General features: G+C 41.4%; 1 protein-coding gene across 5 annotated transcripts in view; it reads left to right on the top strand.

Annotated features, from left to right (window-relative positions):
- The first annotated feature begins 10,901 nt into the window (after positions 1-10,901).
- The window catches only part of LOC124615452 (protein MTSS 2), a 332,845-nt gene continuing 326,640 nt past the window's right edge, over positions 10,902-17,106 (top strand). For 2 of the 5 annotated variants that reach the window (XM_047143352.1, XM_047143353.1), the window contains exon 1: positions 10,902-11,375. In XM_047143352.1, coding sequence (XP_046999308.1) covers positions 11,304-11,375 — 72 coding nt within the window. In that variant the 5' untranslated portion in view covers positions 10,902-11,303. The remainder of the gene's footprint in view (positions 11,376-17,106) is intronic. The other 3 variants (XM_047143349.1, XM_047143348.1, XM_047143350.1) reach the window with 2 other exon arrangements.

The raw sequence follows: 17,106 nt of genomic DNA, 5'->3' as shown, positions 1-17,106 counted from the left end.
AGTCTGAGGTTACTGTTAATATTGTCTGCGATAGCATTCATTTACAACACTAGCATCAAGGATCCCACCTTTGCTTCTACATCTGTCGGTGTTTTTTATTGAGGAAGCCGCTCGGCTGACAGTTATCTCCACATGCGCGCTCGAGCCGATGCACTGACGTGTGCATTGATATCTATGAGATAACATAAAAACATGCGAGAGCAGGAAAATGGTGGCAGTTGGTGACCACACAAAGATTCAAGAGAGCGAGGTTGCTGAAAACTGGTGGAAATCCAGAGTGTACTAGAGAGCCAGTTTTCATCCAGTGCTTCTGTTAAAACGTTATATCTGAACACTTGAGACGGACTGGTAACAGCAAAAGGAGCATTAATACTCTAATGTACTGTGGGGGAGATGATAGGTTGGTTGGTTGGTTTGCGGAAGGAGACCAGACAACGAGGTCATCGGTCTCTTCGGATTAGGGAAGGACAGGGAAGGAAGTCGGCCGTGCCCTTTGAAAGGAACTATCCTGGCATTTGCCTGGAGCGATTTAGGGAAATCACAGAAAACCTAAACCAGGATGGCCCGACGCGGGATTGAACCGTCGTCCTCCCGAATGCGAGTCCAGTCTCTAACCACTGCACCACCTCGCTCGGTGCCGGCCGCGGTGGCCATGCAGCTCTGGCGCTGCAGTCCGGAACCGCGGGACTGCTACGGTCACAGGTTCGAATCCTGCCTCGGGCATGGGTGTGTGTGATGTCCTTAGGTTAGTTAGGTTTAAGTACACTCCTGGAAATTGAAATAAGAACACTGTGTATTCATTATCCCAGGAAGGGGAAACTTTATTGACACATTCCTGGGGTCAGATACATCACATGATCACACTGACAGAACCACAGGCACATAGACACAGGCAACAGAGCATGCACAATGTCGGCACTAGTACAGTGTATATCCACCTTTCGCAGCAATGCAGGCTGCTATTCTCCCATGAAGACGATCGTAGAGATGCTGGATGTAGTCCTGTGGAACGGCTTGCCATGCCATTTCCACCTGGCGCCTCAGTTGGACCAGCGTTCGTGCTGGACGTGCAGACCGCGTGAGACGACGCTTCATCCAGTCCCAAACATGCTCAATGGGGGACAGATCCGGAGATCTTGCTGGCCAGGGTAGTTGACTTACACCTTCTAGAGCACGTTGGGTGGCACGGGATACATGCGGACGTGCATTGTCCTGTTGGAACAGCAAGTTCCCTTGCCGGTCTAGGAATGGTAGAACGATGGGTTCGATGACGGTTTGGCTGTACCGTGCACTATTCAGTGTCCCCTCGACGATCACCAGTGGTGTACGGCCAGTGTAGGAGATCGCTCCCCACACCATGATGCCGGGTGTTGGCCCTGTGTGCCTCGGTCGTATGCAGTCCTGATTGTGGCGCTCACCTGCACGGCGCCAAACACGCATACGACCATCTTTGGCACCAAGGCAGAAGCGACTCTCATCGCTGAAGACGACACGTCTCCATTCGTCCCTCCATTCACGCCTGTCGCGACACCACTGGAGGCGGGCTGCACGATGTTGGGGCGTGAGCGGAAGACGGCCTAACGGTGTGCGGGACCGTAGCCCAGCTTCATGGAGACGGTTGCGAATGGTCCTCGCCGATACCCCAGGAGCAACAGTGTCCCTAATTTGCTGGGAAGTGGCGGTGCGGTCCCCTACGGCACTGCGTAGGATCCTACGGTCTTGGCGTGCATCCGTGCGTCGCTGCGGTCCGGTCCCAGGTCGACGGGCACGTGCACCTTCCGCCGACCACTGGCGACAACATCGATGTACTGTGGAGACCTCACGCCCCACGTGTTGAGCAATTCGGCGGTACGTCCACCCGGCCTCCCGCATGCCCACTATACGCCCTCGCTCAAAGTCCGTCAACTGCACATACGGTTCACGTCCACGCTGTCGCGGCATGCTACCAGTGTTAAAGACTGCGATGGAGCTCCGTATGCCACGGCAAACTGGCTGACACTGACGGCGGCGGTGCACAAATGCTGCGCAGCTAGCGCCATTCGACGGCCAACACCGCGGTTCCTGGTGTGTCCGCTGTGCCGTGCGTGTGATCATTGCTTGTACAGCCCTCTCGCAGTGTCCGGAGCAAGTATGGTGGGTCTGACACACCGGTGTCAAAGTGTTCTTTTTTCCATTTCCAGGAGTGTAGTTCTACGTTCTAGGGGACTTATGACCTAAGATGTTGAGTCCCATAGTGCTCAGAGCCATTTTTTAACCTCGCTCGGTGGGAGATGATAGTTACATATAGTGTAGTAGATGGAGCCACTGTTGTTTGTTGCCTTCATATAGGCTCACAAATTAAGATGAATCCTGCCATCTGTACGGCACAAAAACTGTCGCCCATGCCTCTGATTGGCTTGATTCTCTTAACTGACACGTCAACTCGACTTTCGGTGAAATACGAAAATTTGCGAAACAGACACAGCTGACATCCAAACTGAAGGCACAAGTTTTTCATGACTTTGATTAAATTTCTCTTGACTGTGCTTGTGAAATTCTTGTAATCTCATATAGCCCAGAGATGTAGTTATAAAGACATCCGCCATTCAATGCAAGATAACGTGCTTGTGTGCCTTTACAATAGAGTTACCTCCTGCTTTTTTGTAACTTTTGTTTCATAACATTAAGCTTTTCGACCAAAATACCTTAAAATATTGGAATACCACAGCCTACTCCGCTCGAGCCAGAGCCTTCAATATGACAACACCACGCAGCTGTCTGATAGATGGTCAGAAATACGAAAGTCTCTTACATATTTAAAAAACAAATGTGCTTTGTTCTCTAATACGTGCAATTGAACGTTTAACAAATACACACAAGTGCGAATCAACGATATCTACCTATTTCAATATTCATAAACGTAATTTTAACAAGTGCCGAAAATCATGTGACAGGAAAACAGAACATTGTGCACAATGCAGAAATCATGGGAATCGTATATGACGTGTCATATCTTCACAGGTAAAAACAATGTTATGATTAAAGCATGTGCACCAGACCAAAAATATAATACTGATCCCATGTATATGGACAGAAATGTAACTGTAACAGCCAGCGAAACTTGTGTAATAGAAAACTTAGCTTTCTGCAGCTATCCAGTATAGTAGAGAGTAATATCTTTAATTATGTTTGGCAGAAAATCACAGAGCGAAATACGGTAAATTGACGTAAAAGTAACTTAGTGCTCCTTTCTTTACTGCAACCAAAATTTACACCATAAGTGTAACAAAAATACAAAAAACAAACACATAGTTTTATATTGTCCCTGAACACGACCGCACACAGAATGAACATAAATATCTGGCACTCACACCACGAAAACAGAACATAAAGCCACTAAAAAAAAAAAGAACTCAATACAACAAGCTCGTTGCTGTCAACACTCCCACTCTTATTTTATTGAGTTTGTTTAGAGATCATTGACAGAGCTTTTCTGTTTGACATGAATTTGACTCTGGTTAAAGGCTTAGTGAATAGGTCTGCCAACTGTTTATCCAAATAAACATAATAAACTTCAATCTCATTATTTTCAACATGTTCACGTATATAATGGTATTTAATGTCAATGGCTTTAATTGTCAATCTGGAGTGTTGTTGGTTTGTCAACTGAAAACCAAGTTCACTGAGAAAACCACACAATGAAACAACTTCAGTAGCAGCATCTGAAGCTGCTATGTATTCGGCCTTCATTGTTGATCTGCTTACACATTTCTGCTGACGTGAACACCATGTCATTGTATGGCCCTTCCCACCGGAGGTTCGAGTCCTCCCTCACGCACATTCGAACATTTGAACACCATGTCACAGGCCCACGTGCTAACAAGCTCACATAGCCAGTTGTTGACCGACTAGTGTCTCAGTCACCAGCAAAGTCGGCATCTGAATAGACTACCAGTCCAGTAGAGTCAGCTTTGCACCTTATCGTCAGGTCCTTGGTCCCTGAAGATACTTCATAATTCTTTTAACAGCATGCCAATGATCGAGACCCTGATTAGGTAAAAACCTGCTCACCATGATCACATGATGTCTGGCAGTGACACAGTTTTGCAAACATTAAGCTGTTGACTGCCTGTTGAGAAGGTTTACTTTCTGTCTCCTTTGCCTAGTGTTGGTTTGCTGGAGACTGCCCACTGTGCAACAACATTCCAACATCAGAAGGAGTGGAGCTCGGTTTTGAATCATCCATGTTGAACTTCTGAAGTAAATAACTGATGTATCTTTGCTGGCCTATAAAGATTTCTTTTGTAGAAATGCTTTGTTCAATTTCCAATCCACAGAAGTATTTTCCATTGCCGACAGTAATTTCTAACATTGATCCCAGTGCTGTCAAAACATTGTCCACTATTTTTAGAAACTTACAAATAAGCAAACCACTATCCACATAAAGTGCCAGGTAAACATCAGTGTCATCTGTTAAAGCATGGAAAACACATCTGTCTGGATTCAGCTGCACAAAGTGAAACATTCTCAGAAACTGTACAAATTTTTGAATCCAAGAACGTGGTGATTATTTGAGTCCATATACACTCTTCTTCAGTCTGTAGACATTCTTTGAGCCTTCTACAACAAAATTTTTTGGTTGATCTATGTAAACTTCTTCTTTCAAATCCCCATTCAGGAATGCAGTCTTAACATCAAACTGTCTAATGTCCGTATCTCATGAAACTAATATGACTAATAAAACTCTGATTGAATCATTTCGGACCACATGAGAGAATGTCTCCTCGTAATCAATGCCTTCTCGCTGTGAATAACCTTTTGCCCATAATCTAGCTTGAAAGAGGTCAATTTTTTTCCTGAGAATTCTGCTTCACACGATAGACCCACTTACATCCAAGTGATTTGCAGTTGTGTGGGAATGGTACTAGATCCCAAGTTTTGTTCTTCTTCAAGGATGTCATTTCATTTTCGATTACTTGTTTCCACTTTGATGACTCTTTCGATGCCATTGCTTCTTCTTAAGTTTGGGGTTCCAAGATAATGGCAGAACAAGCTAAATCTGGGTCCTGAAAACGAGCAGGTGCTCGCAGATTAAACCGATCTCTCAGAGTCATCCTTTGATTTTCTTTCACTTGTTCACCAGTATCATCCTCTTCGGATTCCCCTCGAACATCTTTTTGATTTTCTTTCATTTGTTCACCAGTATCATTCTCTTCAGATTCCTCTTGAACATCTTCCGCAGCATGGTGTCCCAGGCAAAATTCAGTACAACTTCGTTGTATGTTAAGCTACAGGTTTGTTCTTCATTGCAAGAGACGTTGCAGGAGATTGTAATTTCCTTTGACTCACGATTGTAGAGGCGATAATAGGTACTATACCCATTATATCCAACCATGATCAATTTCTTTGATTTACTATACCATTTCGATCTAAGTATATCAGAAAAGTGTATGGATGCTGCTGATCCAAACTTCCTCATATATCCTAAAGAGGGAGGTTTCCGAAACCATTTTTCATATGGCGTAACACTGTCGTTTGCTTTACATAGTCAGCTATTTAAGATATACGCAGCACAATTTACTGCCACTGCCCGCAATTCGTGAGACAAGTCAGTACTTAATAACACAGTGTGTGCAAACTTAACAATGGACCTGTTTTCTCGTTCAATTCGACCATTCTGTTGTGCTGTACAGGGGCTTGTTTCCTCATGTATTATACCATTTTGCTTGAAATAATCTTCAAATAGCTTATTTATGAATTCGGTTCCATTGTCACTTCTCAGAACTTTGATTTTGTTTCCAGTTTGTCTTTCAGTCAGTCTCTGAAATTCGAAAAACATAGTGAAAGTATCCTGCTTACTTTTAAGAAAATACACGAACCTGTTGGAGTGCAATCATCCTTGAAAACTATATACAAATGTGCATTTCTAAGAGACGTTTTTCTCATTCATCCACTCAAATCTACATTAATAAATTCGCCAGGATCTTTCGATCTTGATTCCAAATTTTATATAAAAAATTTTCTTTTCATTTTGCCATACTGACACGGTTCACAATGAAGATGTTCCACTTTCTTCATATTGAAATGAGGAGTTAAGTTCAGATCAGCCATATTCTTGAGACCACTGAAATGAATGTGCCCAAGTCTCTCATGCCAGATCATGGTAGAATTCAGGGAAGCAGGATTTTCCTGTACTACATCTGGATATTTAAACAACATTTGATAACACTGATTGTCCATCTTAGTTCCTGCTAGAATGAGACATGAACTGCGAACTTATCATCAAAAATAACTTTCATTCCTCTTTCTGTGACTGCTCCCACTGAAAGTAAATTTTTCTTTAGCTTAGGAATAAGTAATATGTTTCCCAAAGTGCGAGGTTGCCATTTGCCTTCAACTAATGACATACTTTAGTTGATCCAATGCCTTCTGCCTTGATGATCGAGTTGTCTTTAATTTGAACAAATGAGTCATCTGACTGAATTGGCCTAAATGTGTTGAACCACTCTCTGTGCGATGCAGCACTGTCAGCCTACCAAACGTTTTCGCAACCTGGAGCAAAAACATACGCATGTTCTGCACTCAAAGCATGGTGCTCAGACGTATCAGTTTTCACACTAAATTTTGTTGAAAGTTTTCCGCACTCAGATATAATATATCCCTTTTTGTGACAGTAATAACATTCAACGTCTTGTCTACTGACCATGTTAGATGCAATGTTGTTACTGGTATTTGAACTGAACTTGCAAGTTTCGTTCACATTAACTGCTGCAAAGGCTGATGAGTTTTCATCACATTGTAAAAGTTTTTGTTTTTCTTTCAATAATCTTAAAGTCACATTATGGAAGGTTTGTTGATCTTCAGCACACGAGTCCCAGGCAGTTGGAAAAATTGCAAACTTTGCTGGCAGACTTCCCAAAATTTTAGCCAATTTGTCAACTTCCGTAACAGGTTCCCCAATATCACCTAATGCTTGTACCAAGGGCTCAACTAATACAGTTTTTTTAATTGTGTGATTTTGTCTGTTGGTGAGATACTGTAACCAAAAATTTCTGCTTGAAGGCCATTTTATTAAATCAAAACATTTTTATAACTTTAAATTCAGTGCATTAATGCGATCTAAGTAAATAAGTGTTGTAAAAGGATCCTTTCATACAGTGCTCATTAAAAAAAAGTCATGTGTTATTGTTTTTCTGACATGTTCTACATCCTGGAGGACCTCCGACTTACAGATCGATTGGAATGACCGTAAATCTAATCCAATCTAACTGCGGATCACTGTTCATGAATAGTCTTTAGACTGGCTCACATTTCCACTGCATTTGTGCACGTCATATCATATTGCAGTTGGTCAAATTCCATCGCAGTAGCTAGAATGAGGATCGCCTACGCATTTCAGTCGTCCCAAGCGGTTTGACTTTCACCAGCTTCGACGATATCGAGCACTTTTTCAACACAAAAAATAATTTGTAACTTATATTTTCACAGCTGAAAATTTTTACCTGCAAATTTCTGGATACTGTACGTTTTCAGTTTATCCATCTTTGTGTAGGCTGAATGCAAATCAAACTTATAATACTCAGTTCAAAACGAAAAGGAATGTTTACCACAATAGACCAGTGAAACATGACAGTTCCAGAACTTGAGCCTCAAGGTTCACACTAATAAAACTCCGGGCAAAAGCAATGAGTTCACAGAATAGAAACAGATACCATACGTATGTGTTTGCCTGGGCCTAATGTCTTTAATTATGTTTGGCAGAATACCACAGAGCGAACTACAGTAAATTGGAGCAAAAATAACTTATTGCTCCTTTCTTTATTGAGACCAAAAGTTACATCGTAACCGTAACAACAAAACAAAAAAAAAACAAAGATATAATTTTGTCATATCACGGAACACAGCCGCACACAGAACGAACATAAATATCTGGCGCACTCACATCATGAAAATTGAAAACGAAAGCACTAAAAAAATATCTCAATACAGCTGATGTCAACAAAGAGCTTATGATGATATGCACGTACATAACACGCTAAAAAACCATTTCTCGATGGCCACAAATGTGAAAGACGATGTCAAATTGCTATTGTGTTTTAAATGTAAGATCCAAAAAGTCCTTTTTAATGTTACTATACTGTCGCTTAATTCTAGGGACTATTCATTATGTTTCTTCAATGTAAATAGCAAGAGGTGGTGAGGTGTCTGGTTTGACAAACAACCCTGCCTCTGATTACCTGTTTTGGTACATTCATTCCAGCTGTTTGTGTATCCAGAGGCAGTTACTCAAATGAATATCTAAAAAAAATTACGGAAATCAGGAAAATATGAACAGAATGAACAGAACTTCCTTTTACGTAACTGTTTTAAACGGTTTGTAGTAGAATGGGTATTTGAGTTACATTCTTTCAAATTTGTATATACTTCGCTTTACACTGTTTCATCATCACAGTTGTACAGTCAGAAAAAGGAACAGGTAAAAATTACAATCAGACGTATGAGAAGAAGGTATGGGATCACTTGAATATAGGTTTATATGACTTTACTTCAGCTGAACTGTATAAGGAAGTAGTAATTTTACGAACTGTTTATGTTTTACACTAGTGTCAATTATCTGAATTTCTTCCACTGAAAATCTTATGAACACAATGAATCTTTTAGTACACTGTGGCACAACTTGTGACTGCATACAATCTTAGGTACAGTTTCACACACATCGGTAAAGCTCTTAATTACATATTTTGCAAACCAGTCATTTCTCTTACCAAGATCTTGCTCTCACTTCCGTATTCTTTCATTACGATATTTCCCAGACTAAGGTTTTTGTTGGTTTAATTAAATAATATGGAAGATTGAGGAATATTCTTGGAATCGCACTTTCAGGTAAATTTCGTCGAGTTGTTGGACTCTCTGCTCATTTACTTGCAAATCTTGAAAAATATTAATAATCATTAATGCCTTCTTCTTTAAAATCTTTCACTGACACTACGGAATCTCTTAGAAATTATTCGGCTTCTTCCCAGAATTGCTTCCATCGTGTCTGTATCGGAAAACCGCAGTGTAGCTGCCATCACTTTTGTAACAACAACTATTCGCACATACTGTGTCAATGTATTTAGATGGCACCTGAAATATGTTATGTAATTGATCATAATACCATAAGTTACACACAAACATTATTAACATCTTTTAATAGAGTAGTGATTCTATAATAGAAATTAGTAAAAAAACTCGCCTTGACATGCAGATCGGCGGTCTGTGTACGTCTACGGGGACATTTTAGCAAGCGTTGCACATCTTACAATTAAAGTTAAAACTATCACAATTCGTATTTCCCTCTCCGCAGTACTGTATCGGTAGTACCATAGTCGCGACACTTCGCCTTTATTTTGTTGCTACAGCGCCAGCAGCGCCCCAAGCGGCCGGTAGGTTGAACTGTGTGTTCGGCGCGATCGTGAAAGCGAAGAGTGATTGTTTATTTTGATTTATACAATGGTTTTTACCATCGGGAACGTTTGTAGCGCAATAAATTGCAGCAACAACAGGAAGAAGACACCACAGCTGTCTTTTTTTGGGTTTCCTAAGGATCCTGGGAGGTATATACCATCATGTCACTAAACTGTATCGTCAGGATTCACTTGCAAACTATATGTGTATAAATGATGAATGTTTCGTTTTAGGAGCAGAAAATGGCTAGTTAATAGCAGACGAGAAGACCTTATGAAGAAAGACCCAGTTTACCTGTATAATAATATTAGCTTTTGTTCGTTACATTTAAACAAAACCGGTTCATGAACGCAGACAATAACAAACTCGTTTGGAATGCAGTACTCACACTGTTTGACATTCCAAATAAACCCCCTCAGCAAACGATGAAGAAGAAACTGCCACAAAGATTCGACAGTCAATCTAAAGCTGTAAAACAGTCCTATGACACAGAAGCAGCCAGTTCGACTCTCCATGTATCAGTGCCAGATTCGTGTGAGTCATCAACACAGACCTGCTTTGACGATGAAGTGGTTAAATTAAGTGTAGCTGTTCGTGTCTTACAAAAGCGTGTGAAGTGTCAGAATGCCCAGAAGCGAAACTATTACGGGACAAGGAAAGTGCCTACAGTCAGATTGTTTGAAAATTATTCAAATATTTGGTTTTTCGTGAAATGTAATGTAATCAGCTCATTATAGTGTTTTCAGCATATGTCTCCCACTATTTGGCAGTTGCTTGTCCCACTTAGAATAATATAAAGATGAAGATCGTACTTGTGGCAACAGGAGACAATGACAAACACAGTAAGCCTACAGAATGATAAACGAGCTGTCGATCGCTTTTGCTTGTGAAGGTACTTGTCTGTGCTTCTTACATGTGAATCTGTGTGTTTATATTCTTTTGATATCAACGTGGTAAGCTGCAATTCTGTCCAATGTCACAAGTGTTTCTTCACGAATGTGTTGTAGCTTGCCACTCTATTCATGGTTTTTGTCCATACTTGCGCATATTTTAGAATCAATTTTAGAAACGTATATGCCTTCTGATACCACACAAACTCTTGGAGGCAAGAAAATAACTCGAATAAATCGGAAATTACGTAGGAAATAAATGCAAACAAACATTATGCTTACGACGCGTCTGACGTTCACCTTACCCGCCGCTTGGAGCGCTAGTGTCGCTCCATATGTCAAATGGCAACAACTTTTACAGCAGTGAGTGTCGCGACTGTTACGTTAGACTGTGGTAGTACATCATCTCCGCAGCGTTCCCACTTGTCTCGACTTGTGTAAAGTCGATTGTACGTGTAAGGTCGGCCAGTACGATCGTGCGATATATCGAAACTAACTGTTCTCCATGCAGAGATGCTATATGCAATGGATTGTAGTTCGCCGAGGTGCGGCTAGGGGGCATTCTGCGTTGTGCCATTGGTTTGCTTACAAGCTAGCATTCGCCAATCAGAACGCCGAGAGTGCACTGAGGATAATGATTGGAAGACCTAGTGTGTAGTCGTAGAGGTGGTGAGTTTCGATCGAGTGGTCTGTGAAGCTGTACGACAGCGGCGATTTAAACGATTGCGAATCAGCATTTACACGGACTACGCCGAATTCTTTTTGAAATTTATTGTACTATCTATATATTCAGTTCAATTAATATAATTTTGGTGGAATGCGAGTAAACGTGTTTGGTGAAGTTCTGTTTGTACACAGTTGTCATCGTCATACAGTACTCTGACTCATAATGTACATGAAAACAGTGCTCGAGTATATGTCAGTTAACACAGTGTCAGAGTAATTTGTATACCGAAAGAAAGAGGCAGTGAGCGCAAAGCAGACAAAATGGAAGGAAACATTGAAAGAGAATGCAGCGCGTTGGGAGGACTATTTCAACAGATAATCAACGATATGAAGGTAAATAGAACTACCAAACATTTACTATCCAAAAACGTTCATTTTGGAGTTCGTTTTTAAAATTGAATAGGGTTTAATATAGGTGCTTGTTTTGATTTTGCCAGCTTTTTACTTTTAGCACACAGGCGATTTAAATACTAGTGGGCATAGATACTCTGTGTGTGTGTGTGTGTGTGTGTTGTGTGTGTGTGTGTGTGTGTGTGTGTTTTCTCTTCAGATGTTGAAAACCTAGATGTCAGTTGTCAGAGGAACGTATTTGGGATTTAGAATTACTTCAGTGAAGTTGCTGCGCTCATTAAATTGAACTTAGTAATGGCTGTTATTGCGTTAAACGGTAAATCTTTTTTATGCTTGTTACTATGATAGTTTGCAGCCTAGGAATTCACTTAGATTGTTGGAAAGTATGTTCGCTACAATGCGCAGCAGACTTGCACATTGAGTACTCTGAGCTTTGTTTGTTAATGGCGTGGCGTTAAGATTTATCGATCGCATCTTTGAAGGATACAAATTCGTGGATGAATTTCAAAGCTCTGCCGGAGTGCTCAAGCAGGCCCTTACGTCTGTTTTGGTCCAGTTTGTGAATTTGTTTACAGCCACCCACTCCTTCAGTGGAAATGGCATTTATTAAACTGAACTGCAGTGCTTACGAATCAGTGCTGTGGACTTAATCTGTATGTTAGAACACTGTTTACGTCGAATACGTGGTCAGTCAGAACTGCTGGATTTGTTGCCGAATATGTAACAGGCCCACACTTATGGGTGGATGTGATGTTGCGTTGTATGTATATTTTAAAATCGCAAATTGTTGAACTAAGTTGCCACGGCTGCCCGTGTTTAAAAGGCATTCATGTAAGGGGCGTCTTCTTAAAAGGAATAACATACCAAAAATACCTGACGCGCGGCAAGTGATTATCGGTGCACACTCCTGCGCTACTTTCTACCTTTCGAAATAATGCATTCAAATTTTACAACTACTTATTTTTTAATTACTAGTCTCTACATGTGCAACTGTGTAAACTACTGAACTATATTGCCTGCATTTGGTACGCGCTTCTGGATGCATATTAAAATATTGCGAAATGAGAATTCATTTTGAATTTTAAGTTGACGGAGAAGCGGAGGTCGCATTAAGTGTGTGTGTGTGTGTGTGTGTGTGTAAAAACTTGTCCAGTTGCTATATTTTTGATACGGTTTGGCTGTCTGCTTAGACATGCAGCGTAGAAACAATCTGTTTGACTTATTTCAGGCTTGAAAGTTTTGATCAGCAATGAGCCTGACTTTTACAGATTTGCAATTTTCCCAGATCAATCACTTCCAATGAGATTTCGCTGTGCAGGGTCCTTGATTTTCCTTAGATTAGATATACGACTTGCTATTCATTGTAGTATTGTGAACTCAAGGCATTCTCATTGCAATAAATGTAGAGCCAAGGGTGCAGCCATTCTGATTACACCGAACTGTGTTGCAAAGCATCAAATAGACAATTTGATTTTTGTGTATGCAATTGGTTGCCGAGGTAGTGTTGCGCTTGTTCCAATATTTTTTCCTGCAGAATTTACTCTGTGATGCGAAAAAGATTTCGTCGCAGCAAGTAAAAGGCAAGTCTGCCTGTAGATGATTCTGCTTGCCTCCCAAGTACACTTGTCAGTACACTCCTGCGTCACTTGCTATCGAACCTATTCGAGCAACCATGTTAATACAGAACAAACTTTGAAATGTTATAGTTCTCGAATTATTCTTTGTAGAGCAGCAAAAGCCGAAGAGAGAAATGGAAAACAGCGTTGTTCATGAGGATATCAATGTTTGTCCCGTCGACAACGGAGTCATTGGAGACAAAGGTCAAGCTCAGATGAGGAAGGAAAAAGTCTGTGCCCTTTCAAAGTCAAGGCTGCGTATTTGAGATGTACACGAAATGGGTACATGAAAAGTTGGAACCCATTTGAGTTTCGAAACTTCGGATAGAGTAACTCCATTCTAAGATCGAGCCCTTAATTGGAAACAAGGATACTATAAGCGTACTTCACGGGTAAGAGAAAAAGTGGGAAAGACTGTTGGTATGGTTGCAGAGTTAGATTCTTAATCTCAGTGGAAAATTGGCATAGAACCGACCAAATGCACCGTCTTAACGCCCTTTATAAATGCTATACAGGTGCTCTTCCTTGAGTGAAGTGGTATTTTTTTCCATTTCGTGGAATGAGTTTCTATTTTTATTTACTACAGACCGTTTTGGCTTGATATTCGACTTGTCATTTTAATACGGCAATAAGGCATCATTGAAGGTTAGCCTCCAAGGCGTGTGTTTACCAACAGGTCTAGTCTAATTCCAAAACTAAAGATTCATTCAGTACACACACCCTTCCACTTTAAATCAGCACACGATTATGCCCTTCCGCCTCCACATTTATTATGTATTCTGAACTTGTCCGGCCGGAAAACGGTCTGCGCCCTTCTCTGTTGGGCGTATAAAACCCAGTAACGTGTGAGGCTAGCATTCTCCGTCAAACATCATGGCCATAAAACTTCCCATTCACGGTGCAACTTATGAATTATGGACTGGTGTCTACCTCTGCCTACGCTTAAGCTTTCTGGAGGCCACATCCCAATTTAAGTTCTTAATGGAACCATTTCATTTTAAGTTTTCCGCAAGAAATCACTCTCCAATACTTTTTACGTTATTCCTTTCCAAGTCTTCACCAGCTTCTTGGATCTAGAGGACTGTTAATTTCTTTGAGCTAAGATGTGTGAAGATCTACTTGGTGTATCTACTGTCGTCCATTCTGTAAATATGTCCAAAAAGGATCTCCTCTTCCATATTGTTTGTGATATGTTTTTATATTCTGATAAATTTATTCGTCACTTCTTAATTTACAAAATGTTGCATTTTTTCTAAGGACTTGATATTTTTTCGTACACTTTCTTTCTCGTACATAAGTTTATAATGTAATTCTAGACATTCACCAAAATACTGGCCTTCTGGTTTTGCGACTGTTGTGCTTTGAGCTTTTAGATTGCGCATTTGGTCGAGATATTTTTAGTTTTACCGCACGCCTTTTCCATCTTGTGTATCCTTTACTATGAATTAGAGGTTTCCAACGTTTTCGTCATTAGTCTTCCCCAACCATAACGAGAGGATATAGTGTTTTGATTAGCACATTGGACTTGCTTTCCGGAGAATTACAGAGTAAATACGCGTTCGGCCAACCTGATTTAGGTTTTCTGCAAATCGTTCCAGGTAAATACCGGTATGGTTGCTCTGTAAGGGCAGGTACAATTTCCTTCCCCGTTCTTGAAACTTTTACGTTTTTTTGTTTGCTCAATGTCTGTCTGTTTAAATATTTTGTTGCACTTTTTTGCGTGTGTTGTAATTTCTTTCTCTGCAGGGATTCTTAAGCCTGCCATATTGGCTCTCTTCCAAAAAATTGACTTTCGCTGAAAGGGTCTGTCAGCCTTTCAGATAGTGTGACGTGATCATCCGCAAATGATAGGCAATGCATTGCAACACCATTGTTCTTTCACTGTAGCATGAGTGGAAATACTTTGGATCCTTTCGATTTTTCATTCTAAATTCTTAGTGTTCTTCACGACACAGTTGAAAACAAGTGGAAATAGCCTTCGTGACACCTGTGTTTAATTTGTAAGATAGAGAAAGCTTAATTTTGCTTTTGAGATTGGGCCTGTCAGTTTCTTGGATTAGGTTTGCTAACTTTGAGCCTTAAATGCACACGGCTGTGTTATAATTTTGCAATGCTCCTGAGATGTCTTCGAGAGAGTCTCTCTAGACCCACGGGAACTCGACAAGACATGTTTACTGTTGGGAAATAAAGCTTAGCTTATTTTGCTGGGGATTCATTGAGATCACATTAAGACGCGTGCATGATTTCAAGAGCCGAATATTGAACTCATTAGTCCACGGTGTCCAGTCAGGGGAAAAGAGAGGGGTTTAACAGAGTGGGATGCCGCAGTTTGGTGCTTAGATTCCACTCGATGCCCATGTACTTTCTTGATTGTCGGCGCCTGCAGAAGATGGGGAAAAAAAGATGTGAGCAAACTTAACATACGCGAAGAGAAATCGTTGTAAGACTATGTTGCGATGTTGGCTCACTGTGGAGTACCACACTGTGTGGTACAATTCTTCACTTGGAAGACCAATTAAGCGGAAACGTAGTAGATCCGGATTAGGCAACCGAAGACTGTTCTGAACAGATTACCAGAGTGAAATGCTGAAACTTGTGGTATTTAGAATATTTGAAATGACGGGCTGGTGCTCCGTGGCTAGGATTTCTTTTAACGGTTGTGAGACAACGACACAGAATGCAACCACAGTTGGGGAGTACTGCGATGTAGAATGTTTGAAGCTGACACCCACATTCATTAAAAATTTAGCGAAATTTGTGGAATTTCTCATATTCATTTGTTACCCAACATAATAGGAAGTGTTCCAATTACGTACAGTCATCTGAAGATCAAGGTGCAGACTGTCTTAACGGGCGGGTGTCATTGAAAATCACGCTTTTGTTTTTTTGTGACGTGGAGATGTGCACGAAAGCGTAGTGGAGCATAGGAAACACGCAGGGCTCATTGTATTTAAAAAACCGGGAGGCGGTCATAAAGGTGAAAACCGATAAAGATGCGTGAGGTAGATAGAGAAATTGAATTTCACTTTGTGACAACTAAAGTCTCCACTGGTGTGGGGGACGGGGCGTAACTGTCACGTCCCGTACGCTTGCTACCGGTATGCTTTGGCACCCGCTGCTACTGAACTTGTAGCGTGGGTGTCCAAGCGGGACGGTCAACGGCCGGATTAATAGCGCCTTGCTAGCCCTGAACGGCGGGCAAGTGGCCACAGCAGCTGTTCGCCACGACCCACACGAGAGACCGCCGTGTGACAAGTGTTTCCTGATTGGCCGCTTCCTGATTCCACTCCGTTGAAAGCAAGCTGTGCTCCCTGGGAGAATTGGTTCTGGCATCCCCCATGGGTAGAAGCATTGAACCAGGCGTTGCTTAAACTTATGACGAGGAGCAGTGGCGGAAAAGAATATGGAGGGGACCTCCATGCTTGGTTTCGAGTAACATAACTAACGCGCTGCTTCGCCCGAATGTTATGACGTTTCGACTGTTCCCTACGCCAGTTGAAGCAAGTAATTGAAAGGTGCCGGGCTGTGTGAGAACTGGCGACTTATCATGAAGCCGAAGTTCTTGCTTGCGCTTTTAAAATTGCTGTTTTATTTCCACTCTTAAAATTGAGACACTTCTTCGAAAGAATAATAACACTCCAAACACACAACGAAATAAAAATAATAATGGGATAACACCCTGCTAGAAGTTTTAAATTCCAGAAAGCATTTATTCACGCTGCAAGGTTTTTTTCCGAGACAGTTAAGAGATTTTCTGCGATTTCGTAATTCACGAGGTAATTACGTAGTAGCACACGAGGAAAACTTTTGAACATGCATTGACGATGCTCGCATTGAAATTCGCATAGTGCACAGGAAATAATTTCACAGCAGTGAATATGAACCACCTTTGGTTGTATATTGGAACGAAGACAGTGGAAACTTGTGCCGGACGCGGACGACTCGAAACCGGATTTCCCGTCTTATGCGAGCAATCTCCTTAACTGCTCCGGCTATCCGTGTACGAATAATGGCCAGACCCAGACTCCCATGTGTCGTTATCTTTGTCACGACCTTCACGTGTACGTTACAGTATGTACATTCCCGTCCAGGAAGGA

Source organism: Schistocerca americana, chromosome 5 (genome assembly GCF_021461395.2).
Source record: "Schistocerca americana isolate TAMUIC-IGC-003095 chromosome 5, iqSchAmer2.1, whole genome shotgun sequence".
Classification (NCBI taxonomy): domain Eukaryota; kingdom Metazoa; phylum Arthropoda; class Insecta; order Orthoptera; family Acrididae; genus Schistocerca; species Schistocerca americana.
This window is presented reverse-complemented; position numbering and strand designations above follow the sequence as displayed.